This window comes from Macaca mulatta, chromosome 14 (genome assembly GCF_049350105.2).
Source record: "Macaca mulatta isolate MMU2019108-1 chromosome 14, T2T-MMU8v2.0, whole genome shotgun sequence".
Taxonomy (NCBI): domain Eukaryota; kingdom Metazoa; phylum Chordata; class Mammalia; order Primates; family Cercopithecidae; genus Macaca; species Macaca mulatta.
This window is the reverse complement of record NC_133419.1, coordinates 103,030,641-103,047,764: the sequence shown is the minus strand read 5'-3', so window position 1 is coordinate 103,047,764 and position 17,124 is coordinate 103,030,641. Positions and strand designations below refer to the sequence as shown.

The 17,124-nt window shown below is 38.3% G+C and overlaps 1 protein-coding gene across 13 annotated transcripts in view; it reads right to left on the bottom strand.

Annotated features, from left to right (window-relative positions):
- YAP1 (Yes1 associated transcriptional regulator) overlaps positions 1 to 17,124 on the bottom strand; it is a 125,638-nt gene that overhangs the window by 56,353 nt on the left and 52,161 nt on the right. For all 13 annotated transcript variants that reach the window (XM_015115542.3, XM_015115545.3, XM_015115544.3 and 10 more), the window contains exon 3: positions 14,139 to 14,254. In XM_015115542.3, the coding sequence (XP_014971028.1) occupies positions 14,139 to 14,254 (116 nt within the window). The remainder of the gene's footprint in view (positions 1 to 14,138; positions 14,255 to 17,124) is intronic.

Genomic DNA, 17,124 nt, shown 5'->3' with positions numbered 1-17,124 from the left:
TGTGAGCCACTGTGCCCAACCCAATTCTACTCTATTCTTATGCCGTATCTTTGTGAAGCTTTTCTCCAATTCGTCCCACTAGTAAAACTCTTCCCCACCTATAAATTGAAATTGCACCTGTTCTGATTTCTTGAATACAGTACGTACTGTCTTGTGTTCATCACTCTTCTACACTGAGTTTAACTATAAGCTACATGGAATTATGAGAAGAAAAACTTATCACTCTGCCCTAGAATATCAGGAAAAAGTTCTCCATTTTTTATGAGTGGGAATGTACAATTCTGCAAGGTTGCTCAGGACAAAGATAGCAACATTGATTAGAAACTACTGCCTTGTTAGTAGTTTGTGATACTTTGGTCTGCAATTTGTGCCAACTTTTGGTTTTCAAAATAAATAGGAACTAAAATGTATCACCTCTGATTCTTCTTTAGTTTTCTTTACAAAGGAGTCTTCCATAAACATAAATATCTGAAATTCATGTTTGATGATATATGCCGTAAACAATCCCTAATCAAGTTCTGCCCACACTACTAAGATTTTTAGGCAGACGCAATGGAAAAAGTCATATACAAATTTGCTGCATAATGACATTTCAGTAAATGATGGATCACATGTAGAATGGTGATCCCAGAAACTTATAATAGAGCTGAAAAATTCCTGTCACCTAGAGACATCGTGGCTGTCATAAGGTAATGTCATAGTGCATTACCTCTTCTATGTTTAGACATATTTAGATACACATATACTTACCATGTGTTACAATTGCCTACAGTTTTCAGTATGGTAACATGCTGTCCAGGTTTGTAGCCTAGGAGCAATAAACTATATCATAGAGTCTAGGTGTGTATAACAGGCTATACCACCTAGGTTTGTGTAAGCATACTCTATGATGTTTATACAATGATAACATCACCCAGCAACCCATTTCTCAGAACTTACCCCAGTCATTAAGCAACACATGACTGTATTATTATCACTAACTTATTTTGTAGCTTCGATAAGCTGAATATGGGAAAATAAACACATTCACTGAAGAAAAGGCAGTCTACACATCAAGTTTTGGTGATAGAAGTAAGTTTTTTTTGAGACAAGGTCTCGCTCTGTCACCCAGGCTGGAGTGCAGTGGCGCAACCTCGGCTCACTGCAGCCTCCACCTCCCAGGTTCAAGCAATTCTCCCACCTCAGCCTCCCAAGTAGCCGGGGATTACAGGGGTGTACCACCATGCCCAGCAAATTTTTGTATTTTTAGTAGAGACAGGGTTTCACTATGTTGGTCAGGCTGGTCTCAAACTCCTGACCTCGGGTGATTCACCCGCCTTGGCCTCCCAAACTAACGATACTATAAACATACTGATGAAAATAAGCTTTGGCAAACAAATATAAGAGTGTGGTGGCTAACCCATCCTGCCCACCCTGTTCTGAGTTCAGGTTCACCTGTGTCCTATAGGTAACTAGAAGATTCTTCTGCCAAACTACTAGAACACGCTGATGAATCCAAGCCCCTTCTGGATTACAATGGGCAGTGTGGTAGAATAAGATGAAACTCTGGACCATACATATGAAGGCTTAGATTGGAATTCTGGCACTACTACTTACCTGCATTCTAGCACCAGCATACTGGTGCCCCAACCACTATATTTATGTCCCCTTTATAGCAGATGCCTCTCTGATATTAAAAGTGGAAGAAAGAAAAATAGGCAAGTTATGGTCAGAGTTATTGACTGGGGATGGAGGGAGATGATAGCTTAGATTACCTTCTCCAGTGCGGGCCTCTGTAATTGTCGTCTTTTGAGCAGAGATCTGAATGAACTGAGAGTGAGAGCCATGTGAATATCTGGGGAAGGGGGAGAATGTTCTACATCCCAATCATTAGACTGCATCCTTCTGTTCTCAACAGACTCTAAGCTATCGAAGTAGAGACACTGACTTTTTTGTCTTTGTATCCCTAGGACTTAGCACTGCTTTCAAATACAACCAAAGTTTGCTAAGCTGGCATGATTAAGAGCCTATCTGTGGGAAAGTATGATTGGTCTTTGTCAAGTTGCAATCTCTCAGAAACTTAGTTTGTGACTTTATAAATAACAAATTTTTTTTTTTTTTTTTTTTTTTTTTTGACGGAGTCTCACTCTGTCACCAGGCTGGAGTGCAGTGGCGCGATCTCGGCTTACTGCAACTTCTGCCTACCGGGTTCAAGTGATTCTCCTGTCTCAGCCTCCCGAGTAGCTGGGACTACAGGTGCGCACCACCGTGCCCAGCTAATTTTTGTATTTTTAGTAGAGACAGGGTTTCACCATGTTGGCCAGGACAGTCTCGATCTCTTGACCTCGTGATCTGCCCGCCTTGGCCTCCCAAAGTGCTGGGATTACAGGCGTGATCAGCCACCACACCCGGCCTGTAAATAATAGATTTAAGAAAAGTAGATAACATTTATTTTGCAGGGTTTTTATATTAAATAAAAGCTCATGAAATGATGGAACCACTCATTTGTATTTAGGTACTCAGTAAAGGTTTCATTCCAGCCTAAAATAAGAATGATAAAATGATCTCTAATGATATTTCTATGGATTTAAGTTTAAACCATACAACAGTATTCTATTTGTGTACTCCTTTAACCAGCAGTATCAGTATCACCTGGAAACTTGTTAGAAATGCAGAATCTCAGGTCCCAATCCTACTAAATCAGACCCACTGAATAAGAACTGCATTTGAACAAATCCCGAGGTAATTCCTTGACACATTACAAATTAAGAAGCACTACTCTAGAATACCAAAGACTAACAAGGACCACTTGTTTGATTAAACCTTTTCTAGAGTTACCATTAACTCAAACTTTTAACAGTATAGCAAAAGTACTACTCATTGGGTTACTTGATTTAAAAAATCTTTGATACCTTATAAATAAAATTTATATGACTTTAGTTTCATACTCAACTCTAGAAAGACAGTATAGTTTAGAGACTATACAGGGTTTAGATTCAGACAGACCTGGGCTCAAATCTTGGATCCAATACTTATTAGCCTTCTAACCTTGGGCAAATTCCTTAACCTGCTTGATGCTCACTTTCTTTATCTATAAAACAGAGATGAATACTCAATGGATCGTTGAGAGAATCAAAGCACGTGTGTGACACAGGTCATGGTTCACAGTATGCTTAAACGTCAGTTCCCTACTCTTTCTTAGAACAGTTCTACCATTTTGTTCCAATAATATATTAAACTTTTTTATGTATACTATATCTAAGAAAGTAGCTTTAAATATAAGAAAATGAGATATTTGGATTTCAAAATTCAAATGAGCAGATAATAAAAATAGGGAAAAAACCATAGAGGAAGACCCCTAAAGAAGATTTTTAATGGTATCCCAACATTTTCAGGACAAGGTTCAAACTTCTTAGCTTATAACAAAAAGCCATTCTGAGGTGGTCTTCAGTCTCATCGCTCACCTCTTACCACTAGCGATATGGCATTAGAGGTTCCAGGGCTCAGTAATTGCTCATCTACTAGCTACTTTTATCTTCCCTTTTCTTCTAACTTAACTTCCCACTCGTCCACTAATACTCAAGTCCTGAGCCCAATCACTTTTATCACCACCACTTTGGTCATCCTCTCCCTGGGTTACTGCAACTGCCCTCCAAGAAGTCTCCCTATTTTTTAAAAAGTTACTCATACCATGTCACTCCTCTGTTCAAAACCTACAAGCACCTCTGTAATGAAGCCCCATTCTGCCTTTCACAGAATCTGTTCATGCTGCAGTGGCCTTTTTGCTGTTCCCCAAACATGTCTCAGGGCCTTTGAACTGGTTGTTGTGTTATGCATGGAACATTCTCCCCCTTCCCCAGATATTCACATGGCTCTCACTCTCCGTTCATTCAGATCTCTGCTCAAAAGATGTCAATTACAGAGGCCCACATTAGAGAAGGTAATCTAAGCTATCATCTCCCTCCATCCCCAGTCAATCACTCTGACCATAACTTGCCTATTTTTCTTTCTTCTACTTTTAATATCTGACTCATTGTATATCCATTCTTATAACTTAGAACCATGCCTGGCACATAGTATATATTCAATATTGGATAAAGAAATCAATGAACCTCCTTGAGGGTGTCTTAGCAGAGTGCGGTGGCTCACACACGTAATCCTCAGAAAAGCTGCCAAAAAGCTGGGACTACAGGCATACACCACCATGCCCCACCGTTTTTTTGTCTCTACCAAAAAAAAAAAAAAAAAAACCAAAAAACAGTTGGGCCTGGTGGTGTATGCCTATAGCCCCAGCTACTTGGGAGGCTGAGGCATGAGAATCACTTGAGCCCAAGAAGGTGAAGCTGCAGTGAGCTGTGATCGTGCCACTGCTCTCCAGCCTGGGTGATGGAGCAACACCTTGTCTCCCCCCACCCCCGCAAAAAAAAGAAGTCTTCACTGTTCTCCCTTTGCACTACTGACTCATGTGTTCCTCTTTCTCTCTACTTTCTCAGCACTCAGTACCATACATCTGCCATAACATTCTTCGTTTTTTTTGTTTTTTTGTTTTTTTTTTTGAGAAGTTGTTTTGCTCGTCACCCAGGCTGGGGTGCAGTGGCACAATCTCAGTTCACTGCAACCTGTGTCTCCCAGGTTCAAGCAATTCTCCTGTCTCAGCCTCCCAAGCAGCTGGGATTACAGGTGAATGCCACCACACCCAGGTAATTTTTTGTATTTTTAGTAGAGACGGGGTTTCACCATGTTGGCCAAGATGGTCTCGAACTCCTAACCTCAGGTGATCCACCTGCCTCGGCCTCCCAAAGTGCTGGGAATACAAGTGTGAGCCACCACGCCCAGCCCTGCCATAACATTTTTAATGATAATATACAAAAAGTCTGTCTTCGCTTGATTCTGCAATCACAGTGCATAGCAAAAAGCAGGGCATGTGATATTTGCTGAATGAATGATTTAAGAAGGGAAAAATACAATTGTCTCAAGGTAAAACTATGAAACTGTTTAAAAAATCATTTTCCTGTTTGTCAGGTTATAGCTGTTAAGAACCTTCTAGAAGAAAAGGTCAAGTATAAACTTAGAGAGCCCACTAATATGCAACTCTTCAGACTTTCTTCAGTGCCACTTAAGTCTTTTCGATTTTAACTCAATGAAATGGCTTAGAGTTAGTTTACTAAGTTTATTTATGAAAGACTAGCTTTCTGTAAAGATTTACTGAAGGAAAAACAAATAGCACACTTACACTTCAGACTGCTCAAATAAATACCTGTCACTAAGATTTTAACCTAAAGTAAGTTTTACCATTTCCTTACCTTACTAACATCAAAAGAAAACCTTATCTTGGAAAACTGTGACTACTGTTGCAAGATTTATTCTATTTCACTTATGCTGCCTATATATGGTAGTCTATGAATATCATTTTTAAAGAATTAGCATCTTAATCTTTCACACAAATATTCCTCCTATGAGTCATAAAATTATTGTAGCAATAGAGTAACCAGAAGGATTTAGAAATCAGTGGGAAAGACAAAAATAATATTCCAACACTTATCAAGAGAATAAAACAGGCATTTGAGCTGGTTCTTAAATGGAAATAATTTAATCTCTTTCTCATTCTCTCGACTCCAAAACTGAGCAAAGTTTCCAAAAATCTACAAATAATCACTGAAGAAAAGTTGAACACAAATACTTCTATTTTTATGCCCCAATATGTAGTAAGTCATTTTATTAAGAGAGCTGGTAGAAATGATACTCATGGATCTAAAATTACTTTCTTTTTTTGAGACGGAGTCTGGCTGTCTCCCAGGCTGAAGTACAGTGGTACAATCTCGGCTCACCTGTCTCCTGGGTTCAAATGATTCTCCTGTCTCAGCCTCCTGAGTAGCTGGGACTACAGGCACCCACCACCATGCCTAGCTAATTTTTGTATTTTTAGTAGAGACAGAGTTTCACCATGTTGGCCAGGCTGGTCTCGAACTCCTGACCTCAGGTGATCTGCCCACCTTGGCCTCCCAAAGTGCCGGGAACACTTTGGGAGGTGTGAGCCACCGCACCTGGCCTACTTGAAAATCTTAATAACACTCAAAATGTAAATGAACTTTACTATCCCAAATGATTACTTCAAAGGTTTCTAGTAAATTTTTAAAAATACTTGATACGTGTGCTCTAAGATCAAGTCAAGAGCACTCAACAGTCTTGAGTTTCTATATGTTTCCCCCTTTTTAGAAGATAATCTCTAAAGTAAAGCAAAGAGGACAGGAAAGAATTACCTTATCTGGAATAATCAAGCATGTAACTATGTATACAAAACACAGTACTCCTCAACACATTTGAGATTTAGACAGTTATTGTAGATAATCATGATTCTCAAATTGAAATAATCTTTTAAAAATATGTGGCACTATTAGAAAAAAATACTGATCTGCAGCTACTGAAAAACAAAGTAACTATATACCCACATCTCAGCATAATGAATGTGGGTTTCTTTAAAGAAAGAATGAAGAAATTAATACTTTAAAAATCATGACTGGAATTAAACAACATCAGAGTGATTCCCAGTGGAGAGGAAGTGAAAGGCTCTCACCACCAGAGTTAAACCAAAGCCATTAGTTGTCCTGACATGAGTGGCATCTTCATTACGCAGCTAAGTCAAGAGCGATGATTAAAAAGTGCCATTTATCAGCCATCACTGGGTTTAACAAAGACTTCAGAAGAACTCCCATACTAGAGTAGATACAATAATTACAAGCTAATGCCATCTGCAACTTCGATATTATAATTGAATTACTTTTTCTATTTCAAAAAGAAAAATTTTAAGTCTTCATATTCCATATTGGCATCTTTTATTAAAATGAAATGGATTGGCCATAGTTTTAAGTAAGAAAAATGGTGGTTGTTTCTATATTATCATTTTTTAGGAACTAAATCATCAAATAGATCAAGCCATAAGCTATATAAAACAAACCAAGCTTCTTAAGGATTGGTTAGGTTATATTGATTTTGGATTATTATGTTTTTCCTTGTGCTATTTCTCCATTTCATAGGGCCATTTCTCTTATTTTACCTGAATTTCTACATGGGAAAAAGAAAGCAGCAATTTTGTTTTAAAAAAAAAAAAAGTGCTTTTATTTAAAAAGTTTTTAAAAAGATATTTGGAATACAAGCCTGAGAGTAACTAGTCAAATACACTGTCTCTGTCTCTTCATTGCTCTGACTTTGGGCTGTATTTGTTTTTTTTTTTTGTTTGTTTGTTTTTTGAGACGGAGTCTCGCTCTGTTGCCCGGGCTGGAGTGCAGTGGCCGGATCTCAGCTCACTGCAAGCTCCGCCTCCCGGGTTTATGCCATTCTGCTGCCTCAGCCTCCCGAGTAGCTGGGACTACAGGCGTCTGCCCACTCACCCGGCTAGTTTTTTGTATTTTTTAGTAGAGACGGAGTTTCACCGTGTTAGCCAGGATGGTCTCGATCTCCTGACCTCATGATCCGCCCGTCTCGGCCTCCCAAAGTGGGCTTTATTTGTTATAATTCATTGCTAATAGGCTTCCAGTTAGTATAGTCTTTTCCCATACATTGTGACTTCGGACTGACAATTTCCATCTTATAATAATCCAGAACTGTTAGAAGAATCAGGAACTAACTACTTGGATAAGAGCCAATGACCTCAATTTGATGATAAAAAGCTTAGAGATAAACATAACTTCAAAGACAGTGTGGTAACAGATTTTTAACAAAGTACCAGTGGCTACCAGGTATTACAAATTCATTAAATTGTAAAATATCAGATCACATTTATTTACCTATTATATATGCAAGACACTATACCAGGCACTGTATACTATTAATAATACATTTTAACTATGTGATATGGATTCTGTCTTTTAATGCTCGCAACAGCCCTATGAGTTATTATCTCATTTTTCCAAGTGAAGAATACAGGTAGATACAGTAACTTGTCCAAGATTTCATGGACAATAAAGGATGCCTGGGATTCAAACCAGGTCCATGGGATTTCAAGAGCCCTTGGTCTTAACCCTTATTGTAAACTGTCTCTCAGTTTCAAAGGTGAAAAGTAGAACTTTAAATGAACTACAGCACATAAACTAGGAGTTACCAACACCTCAACCCTGTCGGCTCTGCAACTTCTCACACATCTTTACCCTCTCTGTGCTTTTTAAAGTTAAAGCCTAAATCCATGTGTAATTTACCCATCATTTTTATATTTCACATCTATTTTCCAGCTCTCTCATTTTTCTTGGTAACAATCTCTCATTTGATCTTCGGTGCTGAGAGATATTACACAGGCAGGAGAACACTTAAGGCAGCTCTATGCTACTCACTTTGCTTGCTTCTGAACATTTTTCCCCACTTCAAGGAAGGTGCTCAGCACATTCCTCTAACATGTATCACTTTTCATGATCAAGAGAGCATTTTCTCCACCCATCTTGAGGTAATTCCTAGGAATTCCTCACAGTTTGTCATAATAGAGAAATCTGAGTGCTACACTGGTAGAGTTGGGAATTGTCAAATAAATCCCAATAATTTCTAACTTTAAAGCATACAAATAAGGAATTCTCTAAAATGTACCTGTAATAAGACATTTGGGCTCTGGATTGTTATCAAATGTACATTTCTCAAAAGCAGATAAATGGGTTGATTCTGCTTAATATAAATCTAAAGACATAACTTTTAATGATCCTAAATAGTCATTTGGCATACAGTTATTTCTGGATTATCACAGAATATACTTTGACTTTACTGTCCCTTTAAGATTCAGTAATCTTGTGGATCAGTGTTAACAAGCATACTATTAAAAAATTTAATATATATCATACACATAGAGCTAAGGAAGTATCACTTTTCACTCCCCAGGGCTTTCTTTTCTAATGTTGAACACAAAAAACATGAAATGTTTACCTGACTCTCAATATGTGGAGAAAAACTACGGCTCCTAAGCAGGCATCAAAACGCTATTATAAATATATATTTAATAACTAATTTATATTATAACTTTTTCTTTTTTTTTTTTTTTTTTTTTGAGACAGGGTTTCACTCTGTTGTCCAGGCTGGAATGCAGTGGTACGAACATGGCTCAATGCAGCCTTGACCTCATGGGCTCAAGCTATCCTCCCAATCTCAGTCACCCAAGTTGCTGGCACCACAGGAGTGTGGCCACCATGCCTGGCTAATTTTTATTTTTAATACAGATGGGGTCTCCCTATGTTGCCCAGGCTGGTCTTGAATTCCTAGGCTCAAGCAATCCTCCTACCTTGGCCTCTCAAAGTGCTGGGACTATATGAATGAATCACCACACCCAGCCTTATAAATAATAACTTTTTTTTTTTTTTTGAGATGGAGTCTTGCTCTGTCACCAGGCTGGAGTGCAGTGGTGCAATCTCAGCTCACTGCAACCTCCGCATCCTGGGTTCAAGTGATTCTCCTGCCTCAGCCTCCAGAGTAGCTGAGACTACAGGCGCATGCCACCACGCCCAGCTAATTTTTGTATTTTTAGTAGATAGGGTTTCACCATGTTGGCCAGGGTGGTCTCAATCTCTTGACCTCGTGATCCACCCGCCTTGCTCTCCCAAAGTGCTGGGATTACAGGCGTTAGCTATTGCGCCCAGCTATAAATTATAACTTTCAAAGGACAATCACCTCAAGTAATTTAACGGGCTAGACTTTTTATATACATATACTTATACACTGAACATTTTAATATAGAATAAAGTAAAATAAAACCATTATCTTAATAAATTATTCCATTTCCTCTTATTTTTCTATTTTCCTATTCCTCACCTTTCAAATTCTTTCACAAAGTTCGCTGTCATTTACCCTGCAACTTAAGTGGCATAGTTAAAGAATATAAATTAATCTTCTTTTAAGGGTGTACTGAGTGTTGCCTCTAGAATATTTTCCAGGTGCACCTTTGTTTTGGGTGATTCTCGGTTATAGATATTTGGAAATTTGCTCAATCACAAACCAGTGGTCTCTAGTCTATACATAAAATCCACCATTTCAACCTCATATTTTGAAAAAGGACTTATAAAAGCATAATCTGATCATTTTTGCTAAAGCAAATTAGAAAACAAAATAGGGTTTCATAAAATCTTAAGAATTGGAAAGAATCTTAAAAGATCTTTCAGCCTAGTCAACCACGAAAATTTGAAGCAAACAGGTTTGGGGAGTCTAGAGAAAATGACAGTATCTTAAGGAAAGCAGTCGGATGAAGAACAAGAAGTCAGAGCAGAACATGAAGCTGGACTCAATTATGAATGACAAGAATTCTTTTTCAAAAAAAAAGCAAAGCGAGAAAGTCCTTATTAAATAATGAGTAATAAAAATGTAAATCAAGTTGCATTTAGCATGATTAACCCAGGAGAGTGCTTCAAAAGCATGGTGTAGCTTTCTCTTTTATGTGAAGGCTTCAAGTCAGCAGATTCAGGAGACATTCCCTTCAGGGTGAAACTTTTCTGTAGATAGCCTGCTTCAATGGAAGCCATTTTCTGCTTTGTTACATTAAACGCCCTCAAAATTTACTAAATGCTCTTACAGTTGTCCTTGTTCCCTGTCTGTAAGATTTTTAAAACTCCGTAAAAGATCATTTTCCAAGTAGAGAAGAGCATCCTTTTGCTTATTGAAACTTTATTAACATGCTAACATGACGTTATGGTTATTTCATGTGAACATGAGGTATATCAAGATTACAGTGACATTCATTCCAAAGCATGTCAAAACCATGGGCTTCCACTGAAATGGAAGTAAAGACAACAAACAAGTGCATGTAATTTAGAGGAAAAAGAGGCATGTGCTGTAAAGATATCACCAATACCCTCGGCACTGTACCGGCAGGCCTCCATACGACCCAATTCAGAATAATCCACATATAAACTTGTCTGATTCTGGGAATTCATATATATTTAAGATAACACTTCACTCTAATTTTGAAAGTTATGACTGACTCCTAGGATCAGTGTTGCTGTTTATGTTTTAAAAAGCCTTTGGTTTTGGACCCATCAGCTAGTCTCTTCCTTTCCCCATCATACTGTCTGACCGTCCCCATAAAGGCAATGACCTCGAGTGTTTCTTTGAATATTCTCTTCTCTTAAGGGAACAATATTTTATTTGAAACAAGACCTCCTTAAGCAGACATCATCTCCACACCCACCACCTTCTGGAGAAGCAGTTACCCTATATTATCTACTATTAATAGTATTTAAAAACAGCGCCTCCAGGACGTTCGTTAGTGGTTCCTTCTCATTTCTGCCTTCTCTGAGGCTTCGCTCTGTCAGTTATCCTATCCTTGGTTAACATACAGGGAAGAACACGGGATCTTAAATGAGACAGTGCAAAATGGACCTTCACTGAATACCTGGCACACAAATAAGAATTATTATTATACTATTATTATTGTTAAATATCTTCTAGCACCATGTACACATACTCAAGCCTCTTCAGAGGTGACTTTTCCCATTTCAGTTCCTCCTTCCAACTCTCTCCTCACAACCCTCTCCTTTATGCCTTCTCCCCCTCACTCCTAACCCTCCAGTCATGCTTTTTGCCACTCCACTGAAACTGTATCAAAGTCACTTCTTTACTACATACAGCTCTATTATTTAGACATGTATATGCATACTAATTTTTACGTACTACATTAAAACATTTCGTATTTTAGAAACAAGACAAAAAAATTTTTTGTTGTTGTTAAGACAGGGACAGGGTTCCGCTCCAGCCAGGCTGAAGTATGGTGGTATAATCACAGGTCACTGTAGTCTCAATTTCCCAGGCTCAAGCCATCCTCCCACCTCAGCTTCCTGAGAGCTGGGTGAGACTTCACTTACGCACCACCATGACAGACTAATATTTTTTTGTAGAGACAAGGTTTCACCATGTTTCCCAGGCGGGTCTCAAACTCCTGGGCTCAAGTGATCCTCTCACCTGGGTCTCCCAAAGGCTGAAATTATAGGTGTGAGCCACTGTACCTGCCTAGGACATACAGCTGAAATAAAACATCCACAATTCTTTTCAAACCCACTAAAAACGGCTGGGCACGGTGGCTCATGCCTGTAATCCCAGCACTTTGGGAGGCAGAAGACAGGTGGATCACCTGAGGTTGGGAGTTCAAGACCAGCCTGACCAACATGGAGAAACCCTGTCTCTACTAAAAATACAAAATTAGCCGTGCGTGGTGGTGCATGCCTATAATCCCAGCTACTCGGGAGGCTGAGGCAGGAGAATTGCTTGAACCGGGAAGGCGGAGGTTATGGTGAGCTGAGATCATGCCATTGCACTCCAGCCTGGGCTACAAGAGCAAAACTCCATTTCAAAAACAAAAACAAAAACAAAGAAACCCCACTAAAACCAAGTTGATATATACCTTTGATTTAAAGCATAAATTTCAGCCAAAATACTCTCATTTCTCTAGATCATTACCATCAGAAAATGTAATGGGACACAACCAAACCAACGTTCTAAAAGAATTACAGTCAACCTTGTTAGATGCAAAATACTTACTCTTCCAAAATAAAGTTTAAATTAACGTTATTTGTCATTAACTGCCTAGATAATTTTTAGATGGAGCATGACAAAATGAATAATGTGAATCATCTTGTTTAACCATAAATACAGGGCAGATTTCACAACTTTATTTGAAAATTTGGTAATTAAAAAACATAGTAATAGTTGCCAAGTAAAAATATTAATATTTGTATAATTTTTGTCTTAAAAATGTTTAAATTAAATGTCACATATAGAACAGATTCTGAGAATATATTCATATTATAATGAGTTAAGGATTTAAGGAATTAATTTTTCTTCAGAATTTAAAGTCTATGTCAAGAAAAGCCCAATCACAAAATGTTGCCCTTTTTTTGTTTTCCACTCTTAACTCTTTAGAACTCAAATGTTCAACCCATCAAAAGCAAGAGCAGAGGTATGTAACAACAGAAAGATTCCAGCATGCTGGCATCATCTTCAGGGGCAGAAGGACGTTTCAAGTTCTGTGAATTCGCCTAGTCAAGGAACCCTCCTGTCAACTAACTGTACCACCCTTTCCACCCAACCACAACAGTCCCTTGCCAAAGACTGCTGTTTAAGAAATCTACTGTGTAGCTACTGAATATTATGTTCGTCAGCTTGTTGGCTAGGGAAAATGCATGGGCAGTGGAGAAAGCCATCAAGTCTACTAGAGCTGCCACATACTATTGTTAATATCTATGTCCTGAACCTGGGCACTCAGCAGTGGAGTAATGTGTGGGGGCCAGGGGAGTGGTCAGAAATCCAGCCCAAATGCTCCAATCTCATATGCCAGGCATACTGTTACATCTTCCCAGAGGAAGGGCACCTTTTCCTAGCATGTACAAAGGTACATAATGGGCTAACTGTGGCCTTCGACCCACCTAACGAAGGAGAAAGAGGCCAGACGGTATCTGATAGGGAAGATGAAGGAGCTAAACTTTCACTTAGTACCTACTCTGTAATTACTAGAAGCTTCATATGAATTCTATTATTTCCTTTCATATCCTCCTTTCTATCATAAGGGGCACTGTTACTCCCCATTATGTAGATGAGAAAAACTGCAGATTCAAGTAAATTGCCAAATAAGAGGTAGAAAAAAAGATTTATACTCTTCTGTAAAAAAGGTGAAGATATGGTTAATAATCCATGCTCGCCCTGGGAATAACAAATATTCTTTTGGGTTTACAAAAGTTACTGCCTTCTAGGTATTTTCAGGGTAGAATGAATAACCACATTAAAAGTTGGGTTAAGAACACCATAGCAAATAAATAAATAAGAACACCATAGCTTGGCTTTCCATCCAAACCACAAAGGGAAGAGGGTAACTTCAACTCAAATACCTGAGACACAAGAAAGTAGCAGAACAAAACCAAATAGGTCAAAATTAACAGAACTTAACATCTGAGATACTCGCTTCACAATCAGATCTTAAAGAACCATTGGCTTTCAGTTATTGGTCCCCTTATGCATTAACGACTATACAAGGCAATAATATAGCTTATGTTATTTTTAAGGAGACTATGTCTTCCGTATGAAACTGGAGAGACAATAAACATCACCCATGCCCCAGTTTCTGTAAATGATAATGACTGTTTTCCACATCAACTTTTACCAATGCATAAGCATTATTTCATGTGCTGTAATTACAGTGTCTCACTCACCTGAGGCCGAGTTCATCATATTCTGCTGCACTGGTGGACTGGTGGGGGCTGTAACGTTCATCTGGGACAGCATGGCCTTCCTGGGGTCCTGCCATGTTGTTGTCTGATCGATGTGACTAAGACAAAACAAACCACTGCATTAGGAAACAAATACCAGGTTCCAAAAACAATTCTTATCTTGTGGGCTCATAATCAAAGGGTGCCAAGAGAGCTCTGTAAAAGCATCAAGTCACGGAATCTCACTGCTCCCACCAGCCTCCCTCTGCAACACACATTTTTCACCCTTAAATCACTCAACTTTCACCTCTCAGATCTTACAAGTGCAACATCTGAAAAAGTTATGCCTGGAATTTTAAGTGAAGGGAAATCATCTTCAATTTGTAAGATAAATATTACCCACTTCTAATGCAAAGATACAATGCAGTTTGTAAACTAAAAGAGTAACCATATGACTAAAATCCAAGATTTCTAAGAAAATCATACACTTTTCCCCTAGAGATAAGAATGAGATAAAAATAAGAATAGAGATAAAAATAACATAATTTTTAGGCCTAAAACCCCTTTTTAAGGTAAAACACCACAGAACCCCAAAACTTGTCTTCTTATATACTCCAAAGCCAAAGCAGAATTTAAAACTTCATCTGTAAGTTTTCATTTTCTCCTGTGGCTGCTGAATAACATGTTCTTACACAAAGCCCTTTCATATTTGCTGAACATTTTCTACATAATTGTTAACTTACTGAGAAATACATGTATACATATAGATTTCTTAATCTATAAAGTTGGGAATTAAAACAGCCAAAGACTATGAAATGTAAGACTGCAAGGTATCTAGCACATTATCTGATATATAAACTTCCAGTAAGTACTAAGTTTTCTTGTAGCAAAGTTTCACTGTTTCAATGAAAGAAAAACTAGATACATTATACAAATAAAACTACCTGAAAAAGTATCCTGCATTAATAGCCAGAAGTAATCAAAACTTTATATATAAACATCTCTTCAGTATCATTTATTACAGCAAACATTTGAAAGCCAGTTAACATTTAATGATAGGGAATTAGTTAAATAAACACGAATATATACGACGGACTGTATGCAGCTGCTGAGTATGTTTTAGAATAATATATAATATGAAAAAATATTAATAATACAGTTTTTAAAAATAGGTTATAAAACAGTATGTACTGGATAAGGCTAATTGTTTAAAGTGTGTGTGTATGTGTGCAGTGAAAGTATATAGAAAGAATTAACATCAAAATGTTTTAACAGTGTTTATTTCTGGATGGCCAAATCACTGTTTTGTTTTTTGTAGCTGTTTAAGTTTCAAATCTGAGTTCTCTCTTCTTTAATAATCCTATTGATAACTACGTAAATGGCAAAGAAATGACGCTTTGTGCCATTAGCTATCCAGAAATGGATCCAGACTGCTATCTCATCAATAATTCTATCTTACCACTAATACACTAAGAAAGAATCACAGGCTTTAGTTAGAATGGGACTTAAATAAATATTTATTGAAGATGGGAGAAGAATTCTTTCTTTGTGTGTTTTTTGAGATAGCCTCACTCTGTCACCCAGGCTGAAATGCAGTGGTGTGATCTCAGCCTTCCAAGTAGCTGGGATTATAGGTGTGTGCCACCACACTGGCTAACTTTTTTGTATTTTTAGTAGAGATGGAGTTTTACCATGTTGGCCAGGCTGGTCTTGAACTCCTGACCTTAAGTGATCTGCCCACCTCGACCTCCCAAAGTGCTGGAATTACAGGTGTAAACCACTGTGCCTGGCCTGGGAGAAAAAAAGAACTATGTCTCTTTAAGGAATAAAGATGCTATTACCTAAATTTCCAACTATAAATACATGCACCCAGCCAGGCACGGTGGCTCACGCCTGTAATCCCAGCACTTTGGGAGGCCGAGGTGGATGAAACACGAGGTCAGGAGTTTGAGACCAGCCTAGCCAACACGGTGAAACCCCGTCTCCACTAAAAATACAAAAATTACCCAAGCATGGTGGTGCATGCCTGTAATTCCAGCTTCTCAGGAGGCTGAAGCAGGAGAACTGCTTGATCACGGGAGGCAGAGGTTGCAGTGAGTCAAGATCACGCCACTGCACTCCAGCCTGGATAACAGAGGGAGACTCTGTCTCGGAAAAAAAAAAAAAATACACGCACCCATTTAGATGCCAAAGAAAATGTCGAATAAAATTAACTTTAGAATATTTTGTTTTCATTTATTCTATAGATTAAACTATGATAAAGAAATAACGTTTTATCAATTTGCAACAGTATACAGTTGGCCCATGAACAATGCAAGAGTTAGGGGCACCAACCCTCCCATGCAGTCGAAAATCCACATTAACTTTTGATTCCCAAAAACTTAATTACTGACAGCCTACTGTTGACAGTCCATTATGCTGTATTTATATACTATATTCTTACAATAAAGTAAATTAAAGAAAAGAAAATGTTATTAAGAAAACCACAAAAGGCCAGGCATGGTGGCTCACACCTGTAATTCCAGCACATTGGGAGGCTGAGGCAGGTAAATCGCTTGAGCTCGGGAGTTCAAGATCAGCCTGGACAACACAGCAAAACCCATTTCTACACAAAATATAAAAAATTAGCCAGGCATATGATGCACACCTGTGGTCCCAGATACTTGGGAGGCTGAGGTGGGAAGACTGCTTGAGCCTAGAAGGTGGAGGTTACACAGTGGACTGAGATCGTGCCACTCCAGCCTGGACAATACAGTGAGACCCTGTCTCAGAACAGAATAGAACAGAACAGAACACCATGAAGAGAAAATGCATTTATAGTACTGTATTGTATCTGTCAATACCAATACCATTAAGTTTATATCCTTTGTTTACAAGATGAACCGTTTGTCTGAAATGCTGACAATCACAGCTACCTATCAAGGAATTCAACTTTTTCTTCTAATGCCATGACTCGTCTCTGCTTCACAGAAGTGTGTAAAAGTTTTGA